Below are 22,149 nucleotides of genomic sequence, written 5' to 3'. Positions count from 1 at the left end.
TTCTCAGAAGTCATCTGGAACAGACACTTACTAGCCTTTCCACTTTGCCTGACAGGGCTATTTGATTGCTCCCAGGGCTTAGGTGAAATGGGAGTCAACAACTCCCTTCTCCTTGAGATGAAAGACTGCCAGACCTTACCTTTTATCCCAAACACCGGCTTATAAGGAGCTCAAGACCTTTCAACGTATTCCCTGCCATCAATTAACACTGTCATTTGTTCTACTTACATAATCTTAGGAACTTCAGGACTTGCTTCTACCCGACCAATATATCCTTGGGAATTCTGGACCTTCTCATTTGCCCTGCAACTGAGCTTTATTTCATGCATTGGTCCTCCATGAACTCTTTCAGAGAAATAACTGTCTCATTGTTTTCCATTTGTAACCCCATTGCTTAACATAGTGTTTAGCACATATCAAGTGCTTAATAAATGATTTTTCATTCATTAATTTCCTTTGTAAACCTTGCCATGGCCTTTGGCCCATGGCAATAAAATCCTAATGTGATCAAATGCAGAATATCATCTTATTTATAGGTTAATTATCTTTTTCTAATAAAAATGTAGCTCTGAAAAAACATAGTTATCACAAACTATACATCCAAAAGACACTGTTTTCCTCCTTTCTCATCTAGGCTTCTGGAATCAGCAATTTTCTCATCTCTCTAATTCCCCATCAATTCTTCCCTCATTTCCCTCCAACCTGTCACGCACTTAAAGACATTGGCCAAATGGTGCACAAAAACTGCTTTAGTTGCTTTACTTATGGAGCTTGTGAGGGGTTCTGAATATGAGGATTACTTATACATCAGTGGTTCAGCAAGCAAACTTAGCTCTCCACGTATTTTCGTCTTATTTCAAGAATGTATAAGCATCAGTTCTGTTCAGTGAAGTTTCCTTGTACTTTAAAAGTACTGGTCAGTCTCTCCAGAACTCAACCTGAAATTGTACTGAAGACTTCCTGAAACATCCTTATGAACCTTCACATTACCTGGCCCCTTGACTCTTTCTGAATTAATACACATTATATTTGTGCCCTGTTCAAACTTCTATCTTCTATCTCTTATAAACACACTTTACTGGCAGTATGACATCTGGCCTGGAGGATATGACCTAAAAAGGAAAGAAAGGACAGGCAATAGAGAAAGAATAAAGAGAGGTACGGTCTTGTAGGAATAGAGTCAGTTAAGAATGAGGTGAGGTTGATGAAAAAAGTTCAGAAGAACAAGGAGTTGTTTCTGTGTTTCTGTGTGGGTGGGTGGGGGGGTGTTAAGCTATATAGGGTAAAAGATGAAGAAAAAGGAATACTCCTTAAGATGAATGGGACAAAATAACAAAAAAAAAAAGTAAAGAAAAAAGAACTGCTATGATTTTGAATCCTATAATTCCTTAATAGAGATTGGATTATCAGGACAGAATTTGAATGGGAATAAAAGAAATAAAAGTCAAGATACTCAAGAAATAGAAGATAGCACATTGCTACACAATGAATTCAAGTCACCAGGACTAATTGAACTACCTTCTTATAAAAGTACTGAATGAACATGAAGATATGATCAGAACTGACTTCCTAGCTGTTCTTTAGGTACAATCTTCTCTCTCCTCTCTTACACACAAATTGTGCAAGCCTTGAATGCTCCATTTATATCCCCCTCCCCATCTCTGCCTTGTAGAATCTTCAGTTTCCTTCAAAGTTCAGACATGTAGCCTTTCATGACTCCCAGCGGTTAGTGCCCTGCCAAGAATTAGAGGCCTGCTTCTCTTTGGTAGAATCTTGGTAACATACCACTAACTTCTTCTGAGACTACTAAACATCTGCTAACCAATTATTGACAGATTACCCCAAATTTATGTTTTATCCATGTGCCAAACTTCCTTTTCACATTTCCTCCACTAGATATGACCTATTTTGATTTCTTGCTACCAGCCCTGACATTATACTCTACTCCTTTCATTTCCTTCTAGTGCTTATTGCTCTATCTTATCCAAATTAACCGCTCTGCTTTGGCAAGTATGTCAAATCTCTTTCCCATGCCTGTTCTGAATTTTCCCATTCCTCACTAAGCCTGGTGTTCTGATGTTATTGACTTTTCCCTAGCTTTCTTCTACTTGTGCCATCTTTGTCAGTCAGCCTCATGCCTCTATTTCTTATTCCTATTTTCATGCTATCTCCTATATTTGAAGAAATGGCACATTCTTCATGTTCTTGTTGACCTTTGTCTTTTTTAGCAGGAATACTCATAATATTATATAGAAAGCTACATTTATATATTCATAAGAATTTCTAAAATTCTTTCAATTCATCATACTTGAGACCTATATACCATGGAACCACAATAACAATCATATCCAACAATATGTTAATACTCCAAAAATCTGTAATTTCATTGCTGTTAGTAGACAAAATAGATTATCTTTGAGAATTGCTACAGTAAAAACAAAATTAAAAAATTCTTTTTTTCTCTTGTCAGTCTGATAAGAAGAAGCCTTTGTAAACTGGGCTAGTCTGTTCCTATATAGTCTATTATCAGGCTCAAAAGTGGCACAACTTGTAAAGTCTTGTCATAACATGTCTTTTGCTGGCATTGACTTAGTAAACCCAAGGCCACTGACAAATGAGAGGAGAATATCTTTAGTAGAACTTTAAAAAAAGATTTCAGGAAGGGAATCCTGAGAAGGCAGCAGGAGTGAAGGCTCCCTAGGGGCAGTTTCCCCCCAAAATACTGCAATTTATTATTCAGTCATTTCAGTCATGTCTAACTCTCTATGACCCCATTTAAGGTTTTCGTGGCAAAGATACTGGGGTGGTTAGCCATTTCCTTCTCTGGCTCATTTTACAGATGAGGAAACTGAGGCAAACAGGGTTAAGTGATTTGCCCAGGGTCACATAGCTAGTAAATGTCTGAGGACACATTTGAACTCAGGTATTTCTGACTTCCTCCAAGCCGGGTGCTCTATCCACTGTGCCACCTAACTGCCCCAAATATTATAATAATACAAGTAATAAGCCCACAAATAAATAAAACTCAACAATGCCAATAAAAGAATAAAAACCCAGGGCAAAGCCATTCTAAAAGAAACAAAATATAAGTGAGGATTAATTCATAGGCCCTTCATTCCTGGTAATTCCTTGTACACTCTTCCCCTACTTGCACAACACAATCAATGACCTCTGTTTTTCCTAATACCAGGGTAGCTAGGTAGTGCAGTAGATAGAGCATTGGGCTTGGAAGCAGGAGGACTCATCTTCCCGAGTTCCAATTTGGCCTCGGAAACTTAGTAGATGCATGACCCTAAGTCAATTAATCCTGTTTGCCTCAGTTTCCTCATCTGTAAAATTAGCTGGAGAAGGAAATGACATACCACACAAGGATCTTTGCCAAGAAAATCCCAAATGGGGTCACAAAAAGTTGAATACAACTGAAAAATAACTGGACAACAGCAGTTCCCAAACCCCAAATGGCACTTTAGGTAATATCTTTTGGAGTTAGTCATTTGGCAACGGGTGCGTAGGAGATACGGCAAAAGGGAGAAAACAATTCCAAATACACACAACCAAGAAATAGCATAATCAGATATCAGAATTTTAATACGAAGGAATAAATTTTGCTTGTAACAAGGTAAACAAATAAATGGTAGTTAAAATTATAAGGAAAACCAATCAGAATAGTATAGGTGTACTCTAACTCTGTGGTTACATGAAATAATAGGAAAAATTGGAATATGATACTTCAAAGAGCAAAGTAGATCAGCTGTAATCCCCAAATAATATAGCCTGTGAAGCTGAGCCTAAATAACAATAAAAGGAATTGGACATTTAATAAATGGAAAGAATTTGAATAATTCCTTCACAGGAATCCAGGGGTTAATATATATATATATATATATATATATATATATATATATATATATATATATATATATATATATTCAACATGTGAAATGATCAAACAGCTAATTTTAATAGTCATGGCTATCCCTTCTCCTGATATTCACTGATATATAATACATACAACAGATAATATTAATTTTACCCATGGTCTAGAAATCTTATATTTTAAGTTTAAGTTGACTTGGATCAACATTGGATTAGCTACCCAAATCACTCTGTTTGCTAGTTTTGCCCTCCTGTAGCTCCCTCTAGGAAATCTGACGCTATAGCTAATATATAACTTGGTTCCAGGTAATATATACCTTGTTCCCTTTACCAAATGAAGGCAAAAGGGTGCTTAGTCTCTGTGCAAACATTCATGATAACAAATCATGTTGAGAATAGAAAAGCCTTGTCTTTACTGATCAAAAAAAGAAGAAAATGTGGTTCAAAATGCCATAAAAAAAATCAATTTAATTTGCTCCCTTTTCCAGCAGATCCCACTTTTTCATTAGGGTCCTATATCCTCTCACAAACTCAAAAAACACTGGCTTGGACTCCATTCATGAAGTAAATTAATTTGGGGTTGATAGAGAGACAACTCGCTCGCCCATACCACTTTGCCCTAGAGATTCATATAGTCATTTAAGGGACTACTCTAACCATTTGAAATCTCCATGGAAAGAAGAAATGTGACCTGCTGTGCATTAGACCTGAACTGTCCAAGTAAGTCCCAGCAAAGTCCTAGAAAAAATTCAGTTCTTTAGCGTCCCCATGTCATGACTTAGTTTCTTGCTAACCTACCTTGAAAGTAATATTGAATGAGGGTTTCTGAGTTCTAAAGTCAGGAACCAGGCACTCAAAGTGAGACTTTCTTAATAGACTGCTTCTCAAAGGAGAGGAGGACCACTAACAGGATCATCACCCTGAAGCTAGAAGACTAAAGACATTAGAGAGGGGGGAAGGAGATCTAGACCTTGATAACCATCCACAATAACTGTTATAAACTGCTCAGACAGTGAAGGATTATGATGAATGTACAAATATCTGTTTAGGAGTCTCACATAGTATCTACATTCTGGGGACAGAATAATGACAATAATGGGTCCTCTTTTTTCAGCCTTTTTCTCTTCTGTATTTTCTATGGTGAAACTTCTCCTTAACATCCAGACTACAGGAAGATACAAATCTCTAAATGAAGGATTATGCCCCTATAACTTTATCAAGTTACAAAAATCAAGGAATTTCCTTGATGAATGCTAGGTGGCACAGTGGACAGAATAGAATGTTGGACTTGGAGTTCAAATCTGGATTCAGATACTTACTAGCTATGTGACCCTGGGCAAGTCACTTAATCCTCTTTGTCTCAGTTTCCTAATCTGTAAAATGAGCTGGAGAAGGAAATGGCAAACTACTCCAGGATCTTTGCCAAGAAAATCCCAAATGGGGTCATGATGAGTCAGATATGACTGAAATGACCCAATATGTACACTCAAGATGTAAGAAGGATGGATAGGTAGGAGGATCTATGTATTGCCAGAAAATTTTCCATTTGATACTAGAGATGATAAGGAACCATGCCAGATTATTGAATGTGGCAAAGATGAGAAACATCCTCCTCGACCCCTCACAGGGTACTGGAGAATACCGAGGACAAGGGTAAAATGCATAACACACTGCACTCAGCAGTGCCAGAGCAAAAACTGCTGTAACTTCTTCATTAAAAATACTCTTTCTAAAGCAGTAATAGTACTTTCTCATTCCTTGTCCTCTTTGATTTCTCTGAAGTTTTTCAAACTATTAATCACTCTTTCCTGCTAGACAATTAGTCTTCCTTAGGCTTTATTGTTCATCCATTATTTTTCTTCTTTACCTTTAATTTTTCTTTCTTTATCTTTGTTGCAGGTTCCTCAACTGCCAGAACCCTTAACATTAAGTCTTCTCCCCAAAGATTTGTCCTTGGCCCTGTTTGTCTTCTTTATACCTTTTCTCTTGGCAATATCATTTACTCCCATGGCTTAAATTATGATCTGTATGCAGACAGACTTCTTTTGCACTGCAGACCTGTGCCTTTGACACTTTATAGGGCATCAACATAAGGACATTGTACCAAGACTCAATATTCCTAAAACTGATTGTTATCTTTCCTTCTCCTCTTCTTGACTACCATTTGCCCAGGTTCCAGTGTCTATGGCCTTGAGATTAGTATTGAATATTCTTCATCCTCCTATCTCATATCTAGTCAGTTTATAGATCTTGTCAAAGTTATTACAAGATCTTGGTGATAGCAGTCTAGGCATGTATGAACACTGTTCAGCAAGTAATCGTCCTGTCTTTCTTTGGAAACCTTTAGTGAAAGGGAAATCACTACCCTATGAGGAAGCACGCTCTAATTTTGAAAATGTTTTAGTGTTTAGAAGTTTGTTTTTTTATTTTTAAATTAGTATCAGTCAGCATTTCCATAGTACTTTAAAGTTTGCATTGTGCTTTAAAAATATTATCTCATTCTGTCCTTATGACAAAGCTAGGAAGTAGGTATTTTATTGTCTCCATTTCTAACATAAGGAAACTGAGGCAGAGAAGTTACTTGCCCAGGGTCACACAATTAGTATGTGTTTATAGCAATGCTGAACTTAGATTTTCTTGGCTCCAAGTCCAGCCTCTATCTACTGTACCACTTAATTTACTTTAAAGTCCTTTCTAGACTCACAGAAAAAAAAATTCAGGGAACAAAGCAGTTCACTAAACACTGCCCCTTCTTCCCTCCATTTTAGACTTAACCTCTTTCTGTTAGGAAAGTACATAAAATATTAAGAACAAAATCCAGGGCTCAAGAAATTGGATTAAATACTATAACCAGATTTAGAACAGAGAACTGTGCCTTCCCCTTTCCTTTGAAGGGATTAGGATAACTATTGTCGTAAGAGAAAGCAGTCTTTTGGGAGGTGAGGACCTGAGAGAAGTGTTCATGGAATAAATTTCCAAGATTAAATGATTATTGTTTTAGGTTGAAGTAGCAAAATATTAACTTTTTAACTTACCATTTGTTATATTTGATTTATTATTTATATTTATTATTTGATTACATTATTTATTATTTATATTTATTATGATCTATTATATTGTGAGATTGTCCTTCCTTGTTAAAGAATACTATAAATGTTACTTCAAAAATGTAAGGGAGAGACTTTTGTAAAGGCATGAGAGGATTGGGTAGATATGGACCAGGGGTGGGGAAACCCCTCTAGGGTAGCCCTTTAGGTCTTCAAGTGTGGCCCTTTGACTAAATCCAAACTTCACAGAACAAATCCCTTTAATAAAAGGATTTATTCTGTAAAATTTGGGCTCAGTCAAAAGGGTTCACCCAAGGACCTAGAAGTCCACATGTGGCCTTGAGGCAGCAGGTTCCCCACTCTGGTATAATTTCTCTGAATTTAAATTAATTTTGAATTAGTAAAAATTATTTTTTGCAGGCTTATACCTGTAACTCAGAGTATAGTATTAATATATTTTTTTCTTTGGTAAGCTAAACAATGTTTTAGATATTGTTTGAGCAGGGCAGCATACAACAGAATTACCTTGCCTATAGTCCTGGAATGCTTCTCAATTTATACAACAATCATATTAGCTTTTTTGACTGATGTCATCTGCCATGACTTGTTTTTGATGTAACTATATTGACTCTCTACAATAACATATCCTAGAATTTGCTAAGAATTAAAGCTAACCTCACTGACCTCTACCGTAAAGATTCTATTTCTCTTCTGTTTTTTGAAAACTGGGTTTATAACCCTATTCCCCTCTGATGACATTTTTCTTGCTCTCTATGTTGTTTCAAAGATTCTTAACAGTGATTATACAATAACATCTTCCATTTTTTATCAGTACCTGGGGATCTAGTTCATCTAGGCCTGCAGCCTTAAACTCATCAAGAAGACAGTGGCTCCCTTATAACCAAATAACTTATCATGGGTTCCCATCTTTGTATTAGCCCTTTTTGTTCTATCTTTTACAATCCAAAGGTTATTCTCCTTTTCTGAAAAATAAAATAGAAGCAAATAATAGTTGAGTAGTTCTGATTTCTGTCACCCATTTTCGTTGTCTTGTCCAACCCAAGCAGCAGTTCTAGTCCTTCCTTGATCTCATTTAACCATTTCAGAAGTCCTTTTATCATCCTTAGGACTTCCTGTAACACTTAGTTCATGACTAAGTCCTGACCAATAACTTGCTTGACCCAGACCAGCAGTGGATCAACCAGGAAACTGAGACACCATGTCCTGCATGCAAGAAAATGACCAGGAATTAGTCTGAAATTATTCTCATGGACCAGCTCTCACATGTAAGGATTTAAAACAAGCCATAGACACCCAAGGTGGTGTGTTTGTAGCAGGATCTATATTTAAATAGATATGATTTGTGATTTGGCCCACCTTGTCTCCAAAGAGACTACAATTTCTGCCCTTGTAGAAAATAGTTGGATGGTTGTGATTGGGCAATCACTCTTTTGCTTTCCTACTATCAAGAAGGGTATTGGTCTAGAATTATTCTGCATCATATGTTTGTAGCTCAGGGGTATAATCTAATTTTGGAGACCAGGTAAAAGCCACTTTCCCTGGTCACTTCAAAGGGGAGGGTAAAAGCTAACTCAACTACCTCAATTCTCTTTCTTTTTCTCTCTGTATCTGTCTCTCTGTCCCTCTCACCAAAAAACAATTCTGCAAAAGACAATCACATGTATCAAGCAAACATAGCAAACAGTAAAACAAAAACTGGAGAAGTCTTACAAATTAATTTAAACAATGCAACATACAAGAGGATGAAGTCTTTTTGACTTGGGAGGGAGAGGAAAACTTAGTTCAATCAAAGAAAGAACTATTTTACCCAAGAAAGCTACTCCTTGAAGTCTCTAGGAGTGCAAGAATTAGGAATCAAAGGCTACAATGGGGGCAGTATGGCTTGCTTTTCTCTCATCTCTGTGGATCTCAGGAGCTCTTCCAACTGCCATTCAAAGTTCAAGCCCTGAATCACACACTATCCCTCTCAAACTTGGCTTCTCCCTTCTTCTATCTCTCCATTAATCAGGATTCTCATCTTCCTCATATACATGATAAATAACATTACAGATACAATGGTTTCTTAGTCATTCAGGAGTCAGGTTTCCTCACATGTAGGCATTATCACAGAATTGTCCATGGAACTGTCCAAGTCTACTTGGATCAGGGGTGTTATAATTCCATAATAATTTAAGGTTTTTGCTGTGGTTTTTATAATGATATCTTGTTTTTACATTATGTAAATTTCTCCTTGTATCCCTCCCTCCCCTCTAGAGACCTGTTGTCGTTTATCTTTCATTCTCAAAGAGGACTATGACATCAGGGAGGTGATGCTATTACATGAAAGTAGATTGGGTTTAAGTGAGGGAGAGCTATGCAAAGTCACCAGCCTCACTTTCTCCTCCAGAGCCATCTGGGTCCAGTGGTGAGATATAGATCAGGACAACTGGAGATAGCCCTGGATGCAGTGTGAGGCCTTGTCCTTTTTAAGCTAAGATCTTTCCCAGGTTTCAGTTTGACTGAGGCAATGCCCATTCAGTGATTAAGGCTAGGTAAGAAATGAGATAGAGAATGACCTCTTTTTGACTAGGTAAAGAGGTTATTCTCTACCTAGAGAGCTATCCCTTTTAATAAATTTTGAAGTTGTTTCCAGGAACATGTAATCCCTCATTGGTGTACTGTCTCCAGCCAAGAGCTCAACATTCCTATATTTTAAACTGTAGTCCAGAAATACAAATCTTTTTATCAGACAACATCTTCTTAACCAGCTGTTCACTTCGTAAATCCATTTGTTTGTTATAAAATCTTGCCATAGGTCAACCACACTGGGGAAACGCTCATATCTGCCTTTAAGGTCAGTTTCTGTAGCATGGTTCCTAGATTCTTTGTGGTTGTATGATTCTCTTTTCTCCTTCCCATTTCCCTGAATCCCCAGAAACTGGTAGCAGTCATCAGTTCTAACAAGTTTTGTGAGGTCCTTGATTATGTCCTGGGTATAGGCCTGGGAAAGTATGGAACTCTCTTCTATTTTGAATGCCAGTGCAACAGTTGGCTGGCTCTGTAGGGAGACACTTACTGCTTATATTCATTTCTTCCACTGACTCTTACTGAATGAGATCTCTCACTAGATGGCTCCTATGAATCCACATGATCATTCCTTGAAAGACAAACGGCTGTCTCCTCACAAGTTCCAGCTCCTTCATCCCCTCTAAAGAGTTCACGTCTTATCTTATTTATATTTATTCTGTGATCCTTTCACTCTTTCTTCTCTGTGTTTTCTCTTTTTAATTCCTAATATTCAGAACTTCCCTCTGCCTCTTTAGATCCTTCTTTTTCTTTGCAAGCCATTCTTTGATATTTAAAGGACCATTTCATTCTCCCTGATAACTTGGAGGTTCAAGAAGTAGGCAAGTTTGTACATTTGCTTGTTGGAACCTGCTTGGCCATGGCAGAAAGATCAATTTGGAGGTTCTAATCTAGTCACTCAGTAATTCTTGTTTTCCATACTTGCTTGAAGTAAGGTTCTAAGTTCTTGCAAGTAACTCTTGAGGCTATATCTTGTGGTGAATTGCAGTGGCAAACTACTCTTGGACATAGTTGGGGACTTAACTATTGATATTTATTTCTCCTGAGTTGTCACTGTCTTCACCTCAGCTGCTAAAATATAGCCCAAATCTCTGCCCGCCTCCTTAGTCCTATGGTCACATGCTAGTGCAGGACCCCTTTATAATTTATCTGGCTTTTTGAAAAATCCTCATTACACATCTTCCTTCATCCTATCTCTGTTAACACCTTCTTCTGTATTATGGCCAGAATAGCCTTTCTTTTACAAAGTTACGGTCATATTGCTGCTCTGCTAACAAATCTTTAGTAGTTTCTTATTGCCCAAGTAAGTTCAAAATGAAGTTGTTCCTTTGCTTGGAACACCTCCTTTCCCCTCTTCTATTGACTTTCTACTCATTCTGTAAAGCTCAAATCAAATACCTCCTCCTCCTCTTGGAATCAATGCATCCTTGATCCTCCTTAATCAGCAATGGACTTTCCCTCTGGGTTTATACAGTACTTTGTCTTGTACCTCTCTGGTATAGTTATCATATACCGTAAGCTCATATATTTCATCTATCTATTTTACTTTCTTATTCTTCAGTAGACTATATGATCACTGAGGAGATTAATGGTATCAGTTCTAACCTTTCTGTCTTTGCTGGCACCTAGCACTATCCTTTGCATACAACAGATCAACTGATCAAACAACAAGCATTTTTTAAGGGCCTACTATATGATAGGCATTATACCAGATGTTTTGTATGTTAATGAAAAGAATGAAACAACCCATACCCTCAGGCAGCTTATTTTCTAATGGTAGAGAAGACTATACACACACACACACACACACACACATGCTGCAGAATAATACAATATATACAGAACAAACACAAAAAATATATAAAATGCTTAAATACTTACAATGAATAAATGTTTGCTGCATGATATTTTATATGAAGAAAATTATAAAAATCATACTTTTCTGTAGCATGAAAAGAAATTATTCCTTTAGTTCTATTCATCCAGTGTTTTATATATTCACAAGTTATAAGAGATATTGATAGATATTTTGCTTTAGCTGGAATTTACCTTTACATTCAGGTTGTTTTCCTGTCCAACTTCCATTGGCTAAACAAGTTCTTTCTTCTGAGCCATGAAGGATATAACCAGTCCCACAAGAGAAGCGGACAACACTCTTGGTCCTAAAGTCACTCTCCTGTCTGGAACCATGACCTGGAATGCCTGGATCCCCACAGGAACCAGCCACATCACCTGGAATTAAGCATGGTTTAGAAATGTTTTGACAAAACAAGCCAATCAGTTGAAATCACAGCATTTACTTTCTACTTGATCCACTTCTTATGTGAAGAAATAAGTTGGGGAGACACAATGGCTTCATAAAATAGGGTTCCTATTTCTATGGATTTTTATCCATGTTCATGGAGTTTGGAGGCATTCAGCAGGCAGCATATGTTTCAAGAACATTCTAGATGCCTGCTTCCAGAATTTTATGACAATCAAGATGTGCAATTTCTAACTAACAGGAGAATTAGATTAAATGAAAATAGCTCTGTATACCAGGTGACATAATTTATTTATGATTTTTCTCAGTTTTTCAATTACATGTTATTTCTTATTAGCTACAGCAGCTAAATTCTAGGTAAATGGGAACTGGCACTTATATGGGGCTTTTAAAGCCTGCAAAATGCTTTACATACCTTGAACCTCATAACAACCCTGTTAAGTAGGTATTATAGTAATTATCATCTCTATTTTACAAATGAGAAAATGGAGGCTCAGATAAATGGTTTACCCATAGTCACATAGGTCATAAATGTCAGAGGCTGTATTTAAAGACATTCCTTACATATTCCATAGCCAACACTCTATCCACTATATCCTGTTGATGTCTAGATACATATCATGTAGTCTAGAATTTTACTTCATAATTCATTGTTTCATTATTTCTTAAGCAAAGATGACTGACATTTATATACTTACTCTATATGCCAAGATAATTAATTTGCAAAAGCTGAAGTTTAAGCATCCTATTTTGAATACTTAGAAAAGAAATTGTCTAAGGCTAGGTATTAATTCCTTCGAATTTCAATGTTAAGAATTTATTTGCCTCTTTGTCACTTCCTAACTCACTTAAAATCAGTTGGTCCTACAGGTTCTTTTCTGTCAGAGGTAGAGAAAAGAGGTGGATCTATAAGTATAGCTAATCATAAAAAATAGCTAGTAATGACTTATCAAAGGATTTTGGTAGATTGAAAAGAACTTTTCTAACAGGACATATATATGTAAAATATATATATATATACACACACACATATACATATATATGCTATCAAATTGGTGAATCAACATGTGTATATATGTATGAGGGTGTGCATATGTGCATGTATATGTGTGTTTATATATATATACATATATATATATATATGCAGTTTTGTAATCAATAAAGAAGGTGCCAGTGTACAAGAATATAAGATAATTTTAGATTCATGGGCACATTCATCTTTTTCAAAAATACAGAAGAATTTTGACACTGAACTTTATTTTGCTATGTGCTTATTCTAAGACAATAACTGCAATGAATATTACGTTGAGATGTACAATGTAGCTAAAGAAAGCAAATGAAGTTATCTTGTGAGCTTTTATTGGCTTTTAAGAATAGTATAGCACAGATCAACACATGCACTTTTTTATATTTCTCCTATAGCCAGAGGGTATGCTAATAAATATTTAGCAACCAATTCTCTGGGGGGAAAAATTATCACTAGCTTTTAAGTTTAGTGTGCATTACTAACATTTTCTCCATGACTTTCTTAAGTCTAGACAATCAACAAACAATAAATCAAGTCCTGATTTGTGACATTTACTGATTTCCAAGGTGTACATGTTCACAGAGAAAATATATTAGGCTTTCCTGTTTTGAGCTGGCTCTAGCACAACTTTATCCATAGACTACTGATTTCTAACCTTTCTACCAAGTACCCTTGAAATGGTTAGAGGTACCCAGTATTTTTGTTTTGAATTTATCTTGTCAATACTTTTGCATATGAACAATGTTTTCCATTAACACTTTCAAAGGCATGAAAACTGATGGACTATAAGATGTGATTCTGGCTTTCTAAATGTCCACTCTTCCCCTTGGCTCCCTACCACAACCCCTTCCACATCATAATAAGTACAATTACATAGGGAAGGCAAGGGAAGAGAATAAGCATTTGTATAGTGCCTACTATGTGCTAGGCTCTGTGCTAGCTTTACAAATATTATCTAATTTAATCCTCATGACAACCCTGTGAGGTAGGTGCTGTTATTATCCCAAATGGAATATCACTAACCTTAACCAGTTGTCTTTCACATACATGATCACATGCATGTGACTAAATTTATATTATACATACTAATCTAAATGTACATACATATACAAAAGGATAATGCATGTATTTTCTATTATAATTATTACTTTAGGGAAGGCTGGGTCAGACAAGTTCTTCACATAGTACTAAAAGGTTCAAGATCAGTGATTTCATCTCAAACATGCTAATTTGCTTTCCATATTAAAAAAAAAAAAACACAAAACAAAACACCATATCTCTGGCCACAAATTATATTTGGATCCCAAACTAGCTATTTGAACCTATTGGGACTGGAAGATAACAAAACTATTCATGATTTGTCAGTTGTACTAACTCTAGGTAGAAACACATTTTAAGGAAATAAAATTATCTTTAGAACTATACAATCTATTGTTAATATCCTATAATTTGTAAATAAAAGTTCTCTACTAAAAATGTTTAGACTGATATGTTCTAAGATTTTGTTGTACAAATTTCTATTTACTTTCTCCCCATTTCACATTTTAATGGCATCACTAGAGTAAGCAATCGATATTAGCAGACTCAGAACATTGTTTTTCTTAAAACAACCCACGTTCCAACAGGAAACATCTTTACTTAAATTTTGTATCAGTTATAAGAAAACTTGCATCTCAAGTTCCATGTTTTATTTTTTTTTAACCATAAACCTGTATCTCATATCTAATTCTATTTCTGACTATAAGGTTGTGTAGAGGGGAAAAAAAGTAAGGAATACAAACTGAAATAGGACAAGGCATTTTGAAGTGATTTGGAGGGCTCTGGAATTATGAGGAAGTTAAAAGATCAAATATTCAAAGGATAATTTAGGACCCAGGAAGCAGATGATTGGTAGAAAAAAATATGCAAAGTAACTAATTTGTAACTAATTAGTAACTAGCATTTATCTAGCACTTTAATGTTTACAAAGCACTTTACAAATATGATTTAATTTAATTGTAATCTTCTCAACAACCATCTAAGGTAGGTGCTATTATTTTTCCTTATTTTACAAATGAAGAAACTGAGGCTGAGAAAGGTTAAATGACTTTGCCAAGGGACACACAGCTAGTGAATGAGGTAGGATCTGAACTCAGTTCTTCCTAATTCCAAGTCCAGTATTTTATCCACTGTGTCATTTAGCTGCACAAGACTAGGTAAGGGAGTAATAAAATAAAGGAAAGCAAATGGAGTGTGGCTGTCAAGATGTTAACTGTTGCTAAAGAGACTCCTCACAGCATTAACTGTGTTTAAGAGAGTTAAAGAAGTGAGGGAAATTGAAGTCACCCACAAGCTGTTTGCCAAAGTAGTTCTGATTGTGACCTACTAACAACAAAGTTGAATGACTGAAGCTCCCTCGTCTAGTAAGTATAGAGAGCAGGGAGAAATTTTGATGACCTAGACTAAGTATTTCTTCTTCTGCCAATGCCATTAGATTGCTATCTACAATCAAAGGGTAGGCTGGTCTTTCTTCTAGAAAAGAAGATAAAGGGATTTCAGGAATGCCTCTCAAACCTTCAGGTTAGGAGGAGAATAATTTCTAGTATATGTAATAGACCAAAGAGCAATATTTATTTTAAAGTAGACACAAACTTAAAGTTTCTTCAAAAAAAAAACCCCAAAACAAAAACTGGTAGAAAGGTTTCAGTGTAGAAAGAGAAAAGAATAATTACTTGAAAAGGCAGAGGAGAATCCTGATATATGGCACATTGGAGGATGGGGAAAAGGTCAAGAACAGAAAGAAGGAGAAACATTTTATAGAATTAATCACTGAATACTTGGAGCTAAGAGAGAAAGTTGAGGCTCTTCCTTAAGAAGAGATGGTTGCTCTGATGAAAAAGCAGCTGCGTAAACTCCAAGGAATAAGACTGTAGATCCACAGGTGCTCTCAGGTGAGAGATCATCTAGTAAGGGGGTCATGTGGTAGGTGATGAGATTTTAGAGGCAGCTGGTAATGTAGAAGGTAGAGTGATTGGCCTGGATTCAGAAAGACCTGAGTTCAACTTCTGTCTTAGATACTTATCAGTTGTGTGACCTTGGGCAAGACAACCTCTTTCTACCTCAGTTTTCTCAACTGTAAAATATCAATGATGATAACAGCTACCTGGTAGGTTTATTGTTATGATCAAATGAGATGGTACTTAGCACAATGCCGGACATGTAATAAGCATTTAACAAATGCTTGTTCCCTTCCCCTTTATGGTAAGGTGCAGTTATTTTTCAATTTCATAACAAAAGAGGTATTGCTCTGGGCTCTTATTCAAGATGTGCCAGAGAACCTCCTAAGACTTGTTAAAACAGATCACTATTATCCATTTTCAGGGACCCAGATGGACACAAATGCTACTTCCAGAATGAAACTAGAAAGAAATGAAAGAGATTAAGAAATTTTGGCAAGAAACCTGAGGGACATAGGTAATATTATACCTGATGCCACTTAAAGGCAACATTTAATGAAGTAAAAGATTTTGGAAATGAAACATATGGTAAAGAAGATGATGTCTAAGAATGAAAATTGAATTTCTGGAACACAATTTACAATACAGGAAGCTTCTGGCCAGGGATGGAGTAAATCTAAAAGGTTTGTAATAACGCATTACCCTGGAGTCATACAAATCTAGTCAAAACAACTTTAAGCTGAAAAAGAAAAAAAGTAAGGAGAAACCTGTATAAATATGCATAGATACCATAAAGAGTAGGTAAAATGTAGGAAGAGAAATATCAGTAGAGATGCCTAGGAATTTACAGGAGACAAAATCCAAGAAAAGAGCCAGTAGTAAAACCCATGTCTTTAGATGTCTAGGTAACTTTGCACAAATTATGACTAAATGGATGAGATCTTAAATGCAGAAAGGCAAATTTGATCTCACAGTTATGACTAAGATACGATAGAATAACACATATAACTAGAATGAGGCTCTGGAAGAATATAGTTTATTGAAAAGAAACATTATTGGTAGGGCGATGAGATGAGGGATAAACACTGACCATTAAGAAGAAATAGTTATATGACAAAATTTAGTAATGGGGGAAATTATTTTGTGAAAGATGAATACAGGAAGAGATAGTAATGAGAGTAACAGTGAAATATACTATAGATCACCTAGACAGAAAGATGAAAGATTAGTTCAGAGACCACATCACATTTCTAGCAGAGGCATGATGTAACAATGAGGAGGGAGTTTGGTTTGTTGTTGTTGTTCAGTTGTGTCTGATTCTTTGTGACTCCATTTGAGGTTTTCTTGGCAAAGATATTGGAGTGGTTTTAGTCATGTCCTTCTCCAGCTCATTTTACAGATGAGGAAACTGAGGCAAATGGTGACATGACTTGCCTAGGGTCACACAGTTAGTAAGTGCCAGAGGCCAAATGTGAACTTGGGTCTTACTGACTCCAGGCCTGGCACTCTATCCACTATGCCACCTAGTTCCCCCCAAGTTCAGTTATCTAGTCCTTATTTGAGCTCCATCTCTTTGTCCATGAGAAGCTGAGAAGCTAATAATTTATGGGTTTGTCTCACTGTTAATTTTATCCTTCAAAGGGTGGAGGATGTGAGGTGGAATCTCAGAAGTGCTTTAATTTGCATTCCTCTGATTTTTAGTGATAATGGCAAAGATAACAAAAAAGGAAAATGATAAAGGTTGGAGGGGCTGTGGGAAAATAGATACACCAATGCACAGTTGGTGGATTTGTAAATAGATATAAGTTATATACAAAAAATTCCTAAGCAGTGTACGCCCTTTGACTCAGCTATACCACTGATAGGCCTATACCTAAAAGAAATCAAATAAAGAGGAAAGACTGTTTATGAACCAAAACATTTACAGCATCTCTTTTTGTGGTAGCCAAAAGCTAGACTAAGGAGATGCCCATCAACTGAGGATTGTCTGAATAAGTTGTGGTATATCAATGTTAAGGAATATGGACTACAAGAAATGACAAAGTAGAAGATTTTATAAGGCATAGAAAAGCTTAAATGAACTGATGGAGAGTAAAGTAAGCAGAACCAGAAGAATAATTTATACTATCATTATTATAAAAATAACAATTTTGAGGACTTTTATAAACTGATGAAAATGAAATGTGCAAAACCAAGAAAATAATTTAAACTGTTAAAAACAAACAAAAATAAACCTTGAATGATACAAATTATGACCAATACAAGGATTAAAAAGATGTAACATATTGAGGATACAGAAGGAAAACATATATTTTTACATATAGCCACTGAGGGAATTTATTTTGCTTTATTATGAATATTTGTTATGTGATTTATTTATTTGTTTCTGCAGGGTGGGAATAGGGGATGGAAAATATAGAAAATGGATGTTGTTTTTTTTTAAGAGATGTGGGAGAGTTCTATAGATGTGAAATGTTGAATGCACTTTCAGATGAAGTCTTTGTTTTATTAGATTTACTTTAACAGTTTTACTTTGTTATAAGTGATCTCTCATGAAGTACGAGTAACTTGTAAATGTATATATTATAAAAATAAAATATGCCAATAAAACTTATTCTCCCCAAGAGAGAAGGCCTCGTTGCTGAAGTAGAAATGATGGGAAACTTGGAATGAAATGTCTAATTTATAGAAGAAGAAAACCAGAGATACTGTTAACACTTGTTTATTGGAGACATGATCTCAAAAGATCTATAAAAGGTAAGAATCCCATAAACTAAAATTCTAAAAGGGAAATTGAAACAGGAGGGATATGGAAACTCTTAAGAACTAAATTAGGACACAGTGAAGCAATTCTGATTAGGAATAAAACTGGTCATTACCTAAAAATACTAATGCACAGAGAGCTCACAAACCAACTTAGATTTTTTTTTTTTTGGAGAAGTAGTATAATAGAGCACTTGACCTAAATTCAAGAAGACCTGAGTTCAAATCCTGTTGTAGATTGTTCCTAGCTATGTGACCTTGGGCAAGTCACCTAACCTGTCTACTTCAGTTTCCTCATCTGTATGGGGACAACAATAACACTGCCCTCCTAGGGTTGTGAGAATAAGATGAGATAATATTTGACAAAGGCTTTGCAAAATTTAAAGCACCACATAAATTATACCTATTGTTAACCATAACAATAGTTATTAATTATTATTTTAGAAGCTAGGAGTAGTATGATAAGGGTGTGTTGCAGTGCTCTAAGAATATAAAAATTCAAGGAAACAATGAGATTTAGATGAAATAGTGTAGAACAAAATAATCAGAATTTAAAAAAATATATATAAACAATGATTGTAACAATATAAATGAAAAAAATAAAACAATGAATAAATAACAAAGCAGTGAAGGTCTTGGAAAATAAATAGTGAAACCATGTTCCCACTTCTTAGGAAAGAGGTGGGATAGACCCCTGGGAACACGGTATGCAATGTCAAATGCTGTCGTTGCTTGGGATGTATTTGCTTACTTGTTTTTCATTTTTGTATTTTCACAAGTAAGGTTTCAAAGTGAGGTAGTGGTGGTGAGGTCCTCCAGAAATGAATGCGGTGTAAAAAGAATCTATTTTTTCAATTGATTAGCACCAGAAGAGATAAAGCTGAGGCTCCCAAGAAAAGCTAAGGAAAACAACCACAAAAGATTTTGATTTTTTGTTTTAGTTATAGTGAAGAGGGAAAAAAAAGGTAAGATCAAAGAAGAAAAGGCCTACTTCTTGAGACAGATGGAATGATGAAAGCACATGTGAGAGAGGACACAAAACTACTTAATTCTTATTTTGTTTCATTGAAGGTAAGTAAAAAGATAAGAAGAGAATACCAAGTTCAAGTGAAGAGTTCTAGTCATGAGTTCCAATGAACTATATACTTAGGTACTAAAAGACCTGAAAGATGTTATTATTAAGTCACCGTCAGTTCAATAAACATTTACCAAGTGTGTACTATGGGTCAAGCAACGTGGATACAAATACAAGCAAAAATGGAGTCCTTTCCCTCAAGGATCTTACATTCTAATGGGAAAAGATAATTCAGAAAAGGGAGCTGAAAATGCTGGTGGTAAAAGGGAGGGAGGTGTAGCCACATGACAGCATGATGATGAAGTCCAGAGAATAAAAGATGGCTGGTCTGAGCCCTTCCACAAAGTAGAGGTTCTGGGAGAAACTCACCAATAAGAGAAGGGGATTATAGAGGAAAAGGGAGAACATAGCTGAAGCATGGTCATAAAGTAAAGAGACTGATGCCAATGATCTTTGGAAGATTATGGAAAATGAGAGAGGGACTATCCAAGTGGAGAAAAGCAAATATTCTCTTTTCTTAAAAAGGATGGAATATGGAAACTATGGACTAGTGCACTTAACTTTGATTCCTTACAAAATTAAATACATGGGTAGTGAATATTTAGTAAGGAAGTGACAGTCACAGAGAACCAACAGGAATTGATGAAGAATGGATTATGGTAGACTACTTTTATTTCCATTTCTGATAGGGTCCCTAATCTGTTCCCCATGCGTGTGTGCTGTACTCACCAACTAAATGCTTCTGGGTTTTGCACTTGAACTATGCCTTTATTCCTTCTGTTCAGGTGGGTGCTGTACCCCAATTATTTATTTTGCCAATTAATTGGCTGTCTTTAATGGCCACTGAGCTCCCTTACAACTCTGAAATTTCGGGATATCGGTCAAATATAGTTTTTTATCCTCCAAGCTTAGTAGTTTGGAGGGACATCTTTTACATATTAATTGCTTATTCCATGGGAGTGTCTGTGTGTGTATGCATAAATATCCACATATTTAGAGCAGACAGAGTGCTAGACCTGGAGTCAAGAAGACTTGATTTCAAATTTGGGCTCAGATATTTACTAACTGTGTGTCCATGGACCTCTGTTTCCTCATCTGTAAAATGAGGATATTAATAGGACCTATCTCCCAGGATTGTTGTAAAGATTCAATGAGATAATATTTGTAAAGCCCTTTGCAAACCTAAAAGCACTGTATGAATATTAGCTACATACACATGCACACACGTTTGTATATGTGTATAAACACAATGTATATACATACAACCTTTTCTGTCTCAAAAGTAGAATGCATTTATCTCTCTAGTTAGCTTGGTAGGAAAACTGAATGATTTTGCCACTTGTTATGAAACTAAAACAAAAAACAGATTCTTTCATACATTCATGGTGAATATATTGAGTCTTCCTATGATATAATGACTACTTTTTGATCTACTACTACAGGGAATATCAAGATATAGTATCCTATTCTCACATTCTCTTCTACTAACCCTGACTTTATAATGATGACAACACATAGATTTAAGGATGCAAGTGGCATTGATACTGTTAAAGTTAGTATTTGGATCATGAAAAGGCCATTATAGCAGAGTAGGTCAGTAATCAGCACACTAAGACTTATGGGATAAGCCACAATCAGCTTTATTCTCTCCATTACCTTGGAGAAAGAATTGGCCCTCCTGGAAAGATAAACCAATCTCAGCACTTGTCCCATTTCAAATAATTATTTGTTCTCTTAGCCTAGAATCTCTATGAGGAACTTTTAACCGCCTGGACTTTTGGAGTATAAGCTATTGAAACAACTGAAAGGTTAGCCAATATTCTCACCACTGAACTTATAATTATACAATCTCAAGTCGGAACGGAGATTAGTAGCTAAAAATCCAATTTATACCTAATCAAGAAAGAATCTCCTTTCTAACATACCTTAAACCTAAATAGTTAATCAAGCCTCCATTTAAAGATCTCCAGGAATCAGGAATCTATTATTGCCCAAGGTATCCCATCTTACTTCTAGATAGACCATTTACCAAAGGAGATAAAAGTTAATATCTACCGTAGCTACTTCTAAAGGATGTTGTAAGTTTAAAGTATGGTACACACACATGTGTGTGGTATACACACATACACACACACATATGCATAGTATATGTGTATATATGTGTACATATATGAAATGCTTTGAAAACTACTGAATAAATGTAAAGTGTCACTTAAAGCATTGTTCATTGATTTATTCTTTCTGCTACATTTAATGAGTGTACACTGGACTGCAGATACTTGTGTGATCCTGGAAAAGTCACTTTATTTCTGTCAGTCTCAGTTTCCTTATTTGTATAACAGAAATAATGAAAGCATCTACCTCTTAGGGTTGTAAGTATTGAATGAGATATAATATATAGTACTTTGCAAATCTTTCTCTCTCTCTCTTTTTTTTTCTTTCTTTTTTTTTGGCAATTGGGGTTAAGTGACTTGCCCAGGGTCACACAGCTCGTTAGTGACAAGTGTTTGGTCTGAGGCTGGATTTGAACTCAGGTCCTTCTGACTTCAGGGCCAGTGCTCTATCCACTGTGCCAC

General features: G+C 35.8%; 1 protein-coding gene across 3 annotated transcripts in view; it reads right to left on the bottom strand.

Annotated features, from left to right (window-relative positions):
- Nucleotides 1-22,149, bottom strand: part of CSMD3 (CUB and Sushi multiple domains 3) — a 1,542,511-nt gene that overhangs the window by 62,582 nt on the left and 1,457,780 nt on the right. For all 3 annotated transcript variants that reach the window (XM_027854053.1, XM_027854054.1, XM_027854055.1), the window contains one exon: nucleotides 11,559-11,741. In XM_027854053.1, the coding sequence (XP_027709854.1) occupies nucleotides 11,559-11,741 (183 nt within the window). The remainder of the gene's footprint in view (nucleotides 1-11,558; nucleotides 11,742-22,149) is intronic.

The sequence above is a fragment of the Vombatus ursinus genome, unplaced genomic scaffold (genome assembly GCF_900497805.2).
Source record: "Vombatus ursinus unplaced genomic scaffold, bare-nosed wombat genome assembly UNPS02010284.1, whole genome shotgun sequence".
Classification (NCBI taxonomy): Eukaryota; Metazoa; Chordata; class Mammalia; order Diprotodontia; family Vombatidae; genus Vombatus; species Vombatus ursinus.
The sequence above is the reverse complement of the archived record's forward strand: the minus strand, read 5'-3'. Positions and strand labels throughout refer to the sequence as shown.